Source organism: Trachypithecus francoisi, unplaced genomic scaffold (genome assembly GCF_009764315.1).
Source record: "Trachypithecus francoisi isolate TF-2019V2 unplaced genomic scaffold, Tfra_2.0 Lachesis_group4, whole genome shotgun sequence".
NCBI classification, from domain to species: Eukaryota; Metazoa; Chordata; class Mammalia; order Primates; family Cercopithecidae; genus Trachypithecus; species Trachypithecus francoisi.
This window is the reverse complement of record NW_022681469.1, coordinates 93,298,448-93,310,680: the sequence shown is the minus strand read 5'-3', so window position 1 is coordinate 93,310,680 and position 12,233 is coordinate 93,298,448. Positions and strand designations below refer to the sequence as shown.

Sequence of the window (12,233 nt, the reverse complement as noted above, 5' to 3'; positions counted from 1 at the left end):
GAAGGTCTTTGTAAGGAGAGAGGAAGACAAGCATTAAAAAAAAAAGTGAAACTCATGGTTCCACTGTGGAAGACGCAGTCAAAAAAAAAAAGGTTAGATCAAGATCCCCCTTGAAGGATACAAGGAGAATGATAGATTTCAACACAAAGAAAGAAGGGAAATACATGGGAAAGCTCCTAAGACTATGAGTGGACGTTACAAGTATGTAAAGCCAGGGCATTTTAAAAGAGAATGTCCTAAATGGAAAAAAGAAATGGGGATCTACCTCATGACTGCTGATGAAGAATGGGGGAGAGTTTCTTCTGAGTAGGTCCCACCAGGAACCCTGAATAAATTTGAAGGTGGGACCCGAGAGAGAAGTGACATTTTTGGTTGGTACTGGTGTGAATCGCTCCTCCCTAATTCACCAACCAAGGGGTACAGAACTGTCTAAGGAAAAATTGATAGTATCGGGTAAAGGGGAGAGATTTCATGTTCCGATATTCAAGAAAATGTTAATTAGACTGGGACCAAAACAAACTGGTCACTCTTATATGTTCCCAAAGCAGAAACTAACAGCCTGGGTCGAAACCTGATTGTGAGATTGGGTTTAGGATTAGGAATAAAGGAAGGACAAATAAAAGTAATAATGGGCCTTCCAAAAGAGGAGGAGGAAAGAAAATTAATAACCTCATGTGGGTTAGAAAAGGCAATGGGGAGGTTTAAAAATCACACCCTTACAAACTAAACTAAAACCAAGAGAAGTGGTTTGCAAAAAAAAAAAAAAATCCCATTTATACTGAAGGAAGAAAATATCTCCAACCAGTAATAAAGGGATTAATGAAAGATGGACTATTAAAACTCTGCATGTCACCCATACAGTACTCCAGTTCTCTCAGTCAAAAAGTTTAATGGGTCGTTGAGATTGATGCAAGATCTACGGGCTATGTATCAGACTGTCCAGACCCACCACCCTGTGGTGCCTAACCCCTACACTCTCCTCAGTAAGATATCCTGTGAACACAAGTGGTTCAGTGCGGTGGATCTAAAAGATGTATTCTGGGCATGTCTCTAGACTTTAGGAGTAGAGACCTCTTTGCCTTTAAATAGGAAAATTCTATAACTGAGAGAAAATAATTATACCGCTGGACTGTGTTGCCATAAGGTTTTTGTTTTTTTTTGTTTTTTTTTGAGTCTCACTGTCACCCAGGCTGGAGTGCAGTGGTGCGATCTCAGCTCACTGCAAGCTCCACCTCCCGAGTTCATGCCATTCTCCTGCCTCAGCCTCTTGAGTAGCTGGGACTACAGGTGCCCGCCACCACCCCCGGCTAATTTTTGTATTTTTTTTTTTAGTAGAGACGGGGTTTCACCATATTAGCCAGGATGGTCTCAATCTCCTGACCTCGTTATCCACCCACCTTGGCCTCCCAAAGTGCTGGGATTATAGGCATGAGCCACTGCTCCCGGCCTGCTGCCACAAGGTTTCATGGAAGTCCCAAACGTATTTGCTCAAATCTTAGAAAAGGTCCTGGAGAAATTCCAACCTTCAAGGGGAACCCAGTTGTTACAACATGTAGAAAATCTTTTAATTTCTGGGGAGAAGAGGGCCAAGGTATCAGAAACCACCATAAGCCTACTTAATTTCCTAGACAAACGGGGACTGCAAGTCTCTAAGAACAAATTGCAGTTTGTAGAAGGGCGCGGTGGCTCACGCCTGTAATCCCAGCTCTCAGGGAGGCAGAGGCGGGAGGATAGCTTGAGCCCAGGAGTTCGAGACCTGCCTGGGTAATACAGCGAGACCCCGTTCTCCACAAAAAGGAAAAAAAAAAAAAAAAGACAAAAAAGAAAAAGAAGTTAAATATTTCGGACACCTAATTAGTAAAGGGAAGTGAAGACTAAACCTAGAAAGAATTATCGGCAATAATGGATCTGCCTTTGCCTAAGACAAAGAGAGAACTCCAAAAGTTTTTAAGTTTAACTGGCTACTGTAGTTAATAAATTAACTCATATGCTCAAAAAAGACTCTATCTCAAGTTACTAGAAGAGAAACCCGATCCCTTGCAATGGTCCCAAAGGAAATTCAGGCAGTAAAAAAGCTAAAGCAGGCCTTCATTACTGCCCTGGTCCTGGCCCTTCCATCTTTAGAAAAACCATTCCATCTGTTTGTAACAATGGACCAGGGCATGGCCCCTGGGGTGCTCACTCAAACCTGGAGAGAGAGGAGGGAACCTGTTGCTTTTGTCTCCAAGCTTCTTGATCCTGTCTCTCGGGGGCCGCCGGAATGTGTGTAAGCAGTGCGGCCACCGCCCTGCTGCTAGGAGAGTGGAAAGTTAACTTTTGGTGGGGCCCTAATAGTAAGCAACCCACACCAAGTCAGGAATATATTAAATCAAAAGCCGGGAGACAGTTTGAACACATTCTCAGACTCTAAAATATGAAGCCATAGTAGTTTAAAAAAAAAATGATTTGCTCATAACAAATATTTGCCCAAATCCAGCTTGTTTCCTATGGAAAGGAGAGGAGAAAAAGAGAGACATCAGACCAGAACTGCTTAGATATCATAGAATACCAAACAAATGTTAGACCAAAACTTAGGGAAGCTCCACTACATGATGGGATAAGCCTGTTTGTGGATAGTTCATCCTGAGTGATAGATGGCAAGAGACATAATGGCCATGCTGTCATTGATGGGAATAAACACTCCTTGTGTGAGAAAGGTAGATTACCTAATGGGTGCTCAGCCCAAACCTGTGAATTATGTGGTCTTAACCAGGCCCTAAAGCTCCTTAAAGCCCAAGAAGGCACTGTATATACTGATTCTAAATATGCCTGTGGGATGGTACACACTTTTGGAAAAATCTGGACAGAGTATGGCCTAATAAATAGCACGGGAAAAGAACTGGTATATGGGGAATTGGTCAAACAGGTTTTAGAAAGCCTCCTGCTTCCAGCAGAGGTAACCATAGTACATGTAAATGGTCATCAGAAAGGGAACACCATAGAAGCTACAAGAAACAAGCTTGCGGATGGCACTGCTGAGCAAGCCTCCCTGGAGGAAGAAATTAGAAGACTATTTAGTATGATCCCAGACATCCCTAAGGTAGTATTAAGGCCCCAGTTTACCAGAGAGAAGAAGGAAGAATTAGACAGGATAGGGGTCAAACTGAAGACGTCAAATGGGTACTTCTTGATGGGAGAGAAATAAGTAAACTCCATGAGAAAACTAATATCTATATTACACAAAGGGAGTCTTTGGGGAGCCCAGGCACTGTGTGATGCAACACTTAGGAATTATGGGTGTATAGGGATTTATATCCTCGCTAAGTATGTGGAAGTAGTGTAACTTGTCAAAAGACAAACAAAAAGGTGATTAGAAAACAGGCCATGGGAGAAAGACCTCCCAGACTAAGATTATTTGAAAGCATTCAAGTCCAAAGTAGAAAGACTGAAGAATTTACTAGTAATCATAAATCACCTTTCTGGCTGGGTAGAAGCCTTTCCCCTTCCACAGTCACCACTGAGAATGAGGTCAAAATAATATTAAAACAGGTTGTACCTAGATTTGGCCTCATGGAAAATATTAATTCTGATAATGGGAGCCACTTTACCTCAAGGGTGTTAAGGGGACTTATGGAAGGTTTTCGAATTAAATGGGATTATCACACCCCTTGGCATCCCCCTTCCTCTGGAAAGGTAGAAAGAATGAATCAAACTCTCATAAAGCATATCACCAAACTAATCTTAAAAACTAAAATGCCTTGGACCAAATGTCTCCCAATAGCACTCCTTAGGATTAGAACAGCCCCAAGAAAAGACTTGGAATTGTCCCTCTACAAGTTATTATATGAGATCCTGTATTTGGGCACAGCTAGAGATCTCCCTACTATGGAAACCAAGGATCAATTCTTAAGAAATTATATACTGGCCATATACTCCACCCTGTTATCCCTTAGGTTAAGAGGACTTCTGACTCAAACTTCACCTCTTGAGTTCATGGCTCACCACTTCCAGCCTGGCAACTTGGTGCTGATCAAGACTTGGAAAGAAGACAAGCTCCACCTAAACTCGAAAGGTCCCTGTTAAGTGCTCCCGACCACTGAGCTGGCTGTGCAAACAGCTAAACTGGGGTGAACTCACTAAAGTCAAGAGATTGTTTTTTTTTTTAAAAAAAAAAAAAAAAAAGGAAGGGAGAAAAAAAGATCAGTGGAAAGTGCACAGGTCACGTAAGGAACTCTTTTTTTTTTTTTTTTTTTGAGACGGAGTCTTGCTCTGTCACCCAGGCTGGAGTGCAGTGGCCAGATCTCAGCTCACTGCAAGCTCCGCCTCCTGGGTTTACGCCATTCTCCTGCCTCAGCCTCCCGAGTAGCTGGGACTACAGGCGCCCGCCACCTCGCCCGGCTAGTTTTTGTATTTTTTAGTAGAGACGGGGTTTCACCGTATTCACCAGGATGGTCTCGAACTCCTGACCTCGTGATCCGCCCGTCTCGGCCTCCCAAAGTGCTGGGATTACAGGCTTGAGCCACCGCGCCCGGCCGTAAGGAACTCTTAAAGTTAACTCTGAGAAAAACCTAAAAAGAAAACATGGGCTGGCCCCATTTTGGAAGTTCATATGGCTGGGATGGGCTACTATACAAAGAGCAGGTCAAAACGGCAACTGGCAGGGGACTCCTCCCTACCCAATCAGTTTGCTAATTAACGTAACCAAGACAGTAGCACCCCGGACTATAAGATTTAATGCCTGCCAGGTTTTACCTTGTGGGAATGTGGAAAATCAGAAACAGTTCTCTCAGGTGGATAAATATCTTTGCCCTGAAACAAATACAGGTTACAGTAGAGTATCACCCTGCCCCAGCTGGGATAGTATATGGTGGACTACCCAATTTCAGGGTCGGATAGTAAACGTGGGGTGGGTAACTCCAACCTGGAGACCCCTAAAGAATAAATTACATCTGTCCAAGGGCTCCTCATCAAATAACTGCCAGAATTTAAAATGCAATCCTATACTCATCACCATTGATAATCCAGCTGTTCTAAACCAAGAACCAAAAGTAGCATCTCAGTTATATGGATTGGAGCAAATATTACAGGGAAAAACCCCTACGGCAATTTGTTCTCAAACTAACACAAAACTCAACCTGCCATTTGCCTGGGACTACTGCAACATCAAACCCTAATAAACACTTTAGTTCACCAAATAATGACCCTAAAAGGGTAAAAATAATTAAGGTAAAAGATTTAAGGCAAATCTTAGAAATCGAGACAGGGTACAGAAATATGAATGCCTGGGTCAAATTTTCGGTACAAGCCCTCAACAAGAGTAGCTGTTATGCGTGTGTGGTAGAACAACTTCAGGCACAGGTGGTTCTGTTTCCTCTAGGATGGAATACCAATCTTAAAGAAATGCACCGTGTGTTGGCTCTATACCAGGACAAGGATGCATGGGGAAATGAGACTTATAAAAGTCTGTCATTGGCCAGGCACGGTGGCTCACACCTGTATTCCCAGCACTTTGGTAGGCCAAGGTGAGTGGATCACCTGAGGTCAAGACCAGCCTGGCCAACATGGTGAAACCCCGTCTCTACTAAAAATACAAAGAATTAGCCAGGCACAGTGGCGAGTGCCTGTAATCCCAGCTACTCAGGAGATTGAGGCAGGAGAATTGCTTGAACCCAGAAGTCAGAGATTGCAGTGAGCCAAGATTGTGCCACTGCACTCCAGCCTGGGCAACAAGAGCAAAACTCTGTTTCAAAAAGAAAAAAAGTCTGTCATTGCTCTTTCCCGCATTGCAGAGGTCAGATCCCAGAGCAATTCCCTCGTTCTCCATAGGGAATACGAACCACTCCTCTTGCCTCTCTAGGCAGGGGGCAAAGTTCAATAAGCCCATGGGAGAACTCTCAATTGTACCCACTTCCTAAACATCACAAGTGAGTCAAGCAATGGCAATTACCCAGGTATCCATATGCCCCAGGCTAATGTCTGGTGGTATTGTGGGAAAGGGAACCTCTGTAAACTCTTACCCTCCAGTTGGATCAGGACTTGTACTTTAGTCCAATTGCCTTCACTCTGGCATTTCCTAAGATACCCAAAAATACACATGGCCACCAAAACTGGAGATATTTGACAAATTCTTTTAATCCCAATATATATGTTAACTCAGTAGGAGTCCTTAGAGGGGTGCCTAATACATTTAAGGCCCAAAACCAAAGGGCTCTGGGTTTAAGTTAGCACTCTTTCGGTGGTCAACTATTAATAAAAATATGGATTAAATTAACTATATCTATTATATTCAACAAAAATTCATCAATTATACTCAGGACGCCCTCAAAGGGGTAGCTAGCCAGTTAAATGCCACCAGCCAAATAGCCTGAGAAAACAGTCTTGCACTAGACATGATACCAGCAGAAAAAGGGGGTGTATGTGTTATGCTGGGTGGGAAGTGTTGTATTTTCATTCCCAAGAATACCGTCCCAGATGGCACCATCACAAAAGCTTTACAAGAACAACCCTAGCCAACAAACTAGCAAAAAGTGCTAAATTAATAACCCATTAAGGGGTTGGGTAGAAGGTTGTTTTAAAATATGAAAAGGTATAATAGGTTCAATCCCTACATCTCTCATAAACGGGGCAGGAGTCTTTTTTTTTTTTTTTTTTTTTTTTTGAGGCGGAGTCTCGCTCTGTCGCCCAGGCTGGAGTGCAGTGGCCGGATCTCAGCTCACTGCAAGCTCTGCCTCCCGGGTTTACGCCATTCGGGGCAGGAGTCTTAACAGCAGTAGGATGTTGTATTCCCCCTGTGTAAGGCAACTAGCATAAAAATTAAAATAGCTATTAATAAACAAATGTGTATAACTTACTAGCGAAATAACCTGTCCTATTAGAAACCAAATTAAACTTGCTCTCCTATAAAGAAAAAAGTGGCCGGGCGCGGTGGCTCAAGCCTGTAATCCCAGCACTTTGGGAGGCCGAGACGGGCGGATCATGAGGTCAGGAGATCGAGACCATCCTGGCTAACATGGTGAAACCCCGTCTCTACTAAAAAATACAAAAAAAAAAAAAAAAAAAAAAAAAACTAGCCGGGCGAGGTGGCGGGCACCTGTAGTCCCAGCTACTTGGGAGGCTGAGGCAGGAGAATGGCATAAACCCAGGAGGCGGGGCTTGCAGTGAGCTGAGATCCGGCCACTGCACTCCAGCCTGGGCGGCAGAGCGAGACTCCGTCTCAAAAAAAAAAAAAAGAAAGAAAAAAGTAAACAATTTCTAGAGTGATTCAAGAACCAAAAGGGTTTGGATAAAAATAAAGCCAAAGAAAGTAAATGGAAAAGAGGAGGGAATTTGTGAGAAAACATTTTAAATGGTCTGTTTTCAAGCCATGATAAATCTAAGTCCTGCGGATATGACAAACCTCATGGCTCATGCACCTAGAAAGTTATGATAAGTGAATAGAATGTAGAAGAGGAGTCAGTCCATAAAAGGGAAGAAAGTTTCATTATTGGGAAATCAAAACATAAGCGAGGAAGGGGGCCAGGGTATAAACTTACAAGGGGCATAATGAAACTTAGGCAATGTCCAGGAAGATTGTAACCCCATAGTACTCAACCAGTGAGGAACTGGGAGAGGGGCTTATGTGCTAGGAGATAAATTACCTGCTGTAACTGCCCCGGGTGTCCCTGTCTACCAAACACCCGATCTTGCAAGACCACCATTAAAAGTCTTGCTTCTGCTATTCTGCCTGTCTCCGAGTCCACCCTTTGGGTTTGGAAGGATAAATGTGTTTCTCACATTATTCTATGACAAAGCCAACTTCTTTTAAAACTTAATGTTTGTATCATGAGCTGTAGATAAAACACTAGGAAATTCTGAGCCACATGCTCTGGAAAGCAATTAGTAACTCAAACAGCTAAAGTATCTCTAGAAATATCATTTAAAGCAAATAGATCTGGAATGTACTTATTAATTACAATAAATTTTATCAAATATATACAAAGTAAGTCAATTAATTTGAGGTTTTGTCTTATTTTAGTTGTAAGTTTGTGTAGTTTTTGCATTTGTAAGAAAAATAAACTTTCTATATGAATCAAAGTAAGGTTCATCAAGCACATATACACCTGTAGATAAAGGAGCAAATGTGCCTTTGCTGTGGATCTCTTTACTTACCTTCTGTTTCTTTTTTTAAACTGTGGGGTTTCCCTTTATGACGGTTCTTAAACCATTCAATACAATTACTGAGGAAAGACTTTCAAAATACAGGAGCCTGGGCCCCTCTAGATTTTTTAAATTGGAATTTCCAAGGATGGGGCCCAGATATTGACTGAGAAGAACCAAATGATCTTTCCTTTATGCCTTGGTAAGCATTCACAATTATTGTTTCTTTTGAAATGTGGGCCAGCGTGATACATAAAGAAATAACCATATGACATTTTAAATACTTTTGCTAAGTATAATTATATAATACAATCCGGTGACAAATAATAACATATGGAAAAAAATCATAATGTTGAGGGGCAGGCATACCTCTTTCAGAATGTTATGCAGATCCTGGTACTGAGAAAAAGAGTAGAGAAATTTGGAAAATGCTTCTATCTTGTTGCCAGACACAGATAGTAGAGCAAGAATCTCATAATGTAATCCTGCCCCTCCAAGTTCCAGTTGATAGTGGTCTAGATTCACATAATGAACCGAAGTCATCAGATTCAGTTCAATTAAAATCTGAGCACTTGTTGCATATCAAAAATTGTTCCTGGCACTGAAGTTAAAAGACTGTCTTCCTAGCACCTCCCTGAAATCAGTTAAAGTCAATTAAATTCAACAGGAGCAAAGGGAAACCCAGGCAGGGTACGGAAGTTAGGGGTGAGAGACTTCAGTTAGTCCAGCAGGAAAACACCTCCCTTGAAAAAGACAGAAGACTCTCAAAAAGTAGAAGAGATGTGATCATGAGAGTCTGCTAAATAACTAGTAATAAATATGTCAGCAATTTTTCATACCTTAAATACCGGCCTTGGCAGGACTACACTGATTAAAGAGGTCTGATTTAGAAATTGGCCTGGTAGACAGATATCTAACCCAGCAGTTCCCAAAGCTCACTGTACATTAGAATCACCTGGGGATCTTAAACAACTGCTGCCACCTGGCTCCCATTCAGGACGTTCTAAATTAATTGGTGAGGGGTGACACGGGGCATTGTGTTAAAAGCTCCCCCAGGTGATTCTAATGTTCAGCAAAGTTTGAGAGCCGAGATTCTAGTTCCATGGAACCTGGTTATTCGGTAGGTGCTCTTCAAAGCTAGTCCACAAACAAACAGCATCAGCATCAGGTTAGAAATGCAGAACCTCGGGCTCCACTCTAGACTGAATGAACTAGCCTCTTCCACAAAATCCCCAGGCAGTTCTTATGCACATTAAAGTGTCAGTAACATTGGTTGAAGAGTATTTCTCTAATTTAAGAGGAGAAAAAGAAATTTTAAGAACTATTTCTAATACTTTCATCACCTTTTCCCATTATCTGCCATGAGCGAAACTTAGTCTTTAACTGTTAGTTTCTAACAGGTATAAAAAAGAACTGATAATACTCATTTTCAAAGTATAAATTTGTCTCTACTGTGAATGTGAAGTTTAAAACCTACTGCTAAGGTGCAAGAGCCTATTCAATGTTTTTTACTTGCTTCTATTATCTGGGAAGGAAGAAAGGGAGAGAATGATTCCTGCAACTGCCACCTATTGAATATTAGCATCCGTAAGCATGAGCTCCTTTCAGGAACAGTGTAGATGTTATGACTCCATTCACCTGGCTAGAGACTCGTGGCTTCTACAAGCTTTTCCCGCACCCTCCCCATCCGCTTCCCTTCCCCTCCCCATCCTAGCTCTTCTTTTAATTATAAGAGTTGTCCTAAATAATTCCAAATGTCACGGAGATAAGTGAAAGCTTTAAATATTAAAGACAGACCAGTACAGTACCTCATCGAGGAAAGCAGATACATGTCCAAGAGACAATGCAGGTAACCCTCCAAATAAAACCACTTGAGAAAAGTCATTCACTCCAATGCTTTCAGTAATCTTCTTGGAAATAAAAACAAGTTTATGGTTTGCATCTCTTGGAATCTAAAACAAGAGCAGGATAATTAGTTCTAGTTCACTGTGTCGTTTTCTTGTTAACGAGCAGGATTTACTATATCCAACTTGTTGCTGTATTGCTAGCAGAAGAAACAAAACCTGGTGTCTTTGCCTGCTCTATGAACAAGGTCCTTCTACCGCTCTTCCCTATTATGCAGAGAGTATACAGTTTTCTTCGTTCTTTTATAATGCTAATTTCACAGCATTACTGGTGTGGAAATATCACCTTTTTAAAGGCATGTCAATTATACCAGATCATTATATATAAAAAAAAATCCTATAACTAAAAACAAATAAGGAGCATGTAGGCATGTAGAATGTTTCAATCCTAATGGGTTTTTAGAATCTTCTCTGGTTTGGAAATAAGCCAAAATGAGATAAAGACAAGGCACAAGAGGTTAATTTGTATTTCTATCAAAGAATAGAAATGTATAAACAAAACATGCTAACATTTCCACAACTACTGAGTCATTTCATTGAACATTATAACTATTTAACTTAGGTAATACTAGAGTTAAGTGTTCTATCGTCTTATCTGACAAACTTTTTTTTTAAAATTACAATTAGAAGAGTACTAAAACAAAAGAATTCAAAATTCACAATACCCTAAGGCAGCCTTCCTGTTTCTCTCTTCTCTGAGATCCTATTTCCGAACTATTATAATGACCACAGCTAGTGATAAAAACGATATAACATGTTAAACTGAGCATGGCGCTATTTAAAAATTGTGAATCTCGCTCCGAACTCACCATACTTGAAAAATACTAAATACAAGTGCTGTACGTTAGGTGATATGTTAACCTTTTAGTGGACAAGTAATCTAAATTCAAAAAGAAAAAGGAAGAAAAAGAGAGGAAGGAAGGAGGGAACTGCTCCCCCTAAATGGTCAGTAAACACCCATGTGTGCGAAGACTGCATAGGCATTCCTTAAGGACTCAATGTTTTTCCCTGGGGTGAAGTGTGGTTGGCACGTAGTCAAAACACGTCACAAATTATATGCGCTCTGCCAAACACCACCTTTTTTAAAGGATGTGACTCCAGGGAGACCCAAGAGCAACTGAAACACAAGTTTTTTGGCACAGAAATCTCACCTTGCGGCTAACACCCAAGCAGCTAAAGAAAGCGCTGGTTTTCTTGCATTATCCTGGTCGAACAGGCTCAACGGGGGATTCTCCGTCAGATACAAACAGCTGACCTAGGAAACTAACCTGAAGCTGCTGAACTGCAGAGTGGGTGCACGTGGGGAGTTCTGCGGGCCTCAGGATGGGGACTTCAAGCCAAATTTCTTAAAGTGCCCGAGTGAGCGCCCCGCGGGAATGCAAAGGAGCCCGACTGGGCTGTCTCCCCTGGGTAGTTTTGTTGGGTGGGCAGGTCCCCTTGCCCGTCGTCTCTTACCTCCTGGGAAGCCACAAGGGGCCCCGCGGCGGCAACGCTAAACACAAGGCAAGCCGGGCTGGTGCTTTCCAGAAACTCCCCAAGAACCTGCCGGTTGTCCTCGCTTTCCAAATACTGGCTCCATTTCTCCTCCGTGAACCCCAGCATCATCTCCAGGCGGCCGCCGAGGAAGCGCACCCGCGCGTCTTGGGCGAAACTCCGCGCTCTCTTGGCCGCCGCCGCCTCCTCGTTCTCCTCCTCCTCCTCCTCGAGCTCCACAGCACCCACTGCCTCCAGGCCGGTCCCCGACGTTAGGCGAAGGGTCGGGGCTTCTCGGAAGTCTCGCGCCTCCCGGGCTACCACCGGGGCTGCCATTGGGCAACCGTCCGAGGGAACGCGGGGCCGGCTGGCTCCTCACCCGAGACTCTGGGCCAGCCGGAGGTGAGCGAGGACACCTCGGGAGGCGCCCACCCTCCTCCGCGGTTGCCGCGAGCGCAGATCCTAGTCTCCCACCTGCTGCTACTTAGCCGCGCCACTTGCGCACAGCGGTAGCCTGGCAGGCCGAGGCGAAGGCCTGGGACAAGCAGCGCGTCCCGTTTCCTGGGGAACGATGTCCCCGCCCCAGCCCGCTGGGGGCGGAGTGAGCGCACCGCGCCACTGTCCAGTAGACGCCAAGGCCAAGGCCGAGGGGAGCGGCCCTCGGGCTCTAGGTCCCGAACCTGGCAGAGAAGACGCGTGTCCGGGGTCGGTCTGAGCTCCCCCGTGCGCCTGCTCCACTGC

At 43.4% G+C, this 12,233-nt stretch overlaps 1 protein-coding gene across 1 annotated transcript in view; it reads right to left on the bottom strand.

Moving 5' to 3' along the window:
* DNAH11 (dynein axonemal heavy chain 11) overlaps positions 1–11,828 on the bottom strand; it is a 407,209-nt gene extending 395,381 nt beyond the window's left edge. The window contains exons 1-2 of the mRNA XM_033192171.1: positions 11,475–11,828; positions 9,924–10,067 (exon numbers count right to left, since the gene is read on the bottom strand). Coding sequence (XP_033048062.1) covers positions 9,924–10,067; positions 11,475–11,828 — 498 coding nt within the window. The remainder of the gene's footprint in view (positions 1–9,923; positions 10,068–11,474) is intronic.
* Positions 11,829–12,233: the final 405 nt, after the last annotated feature.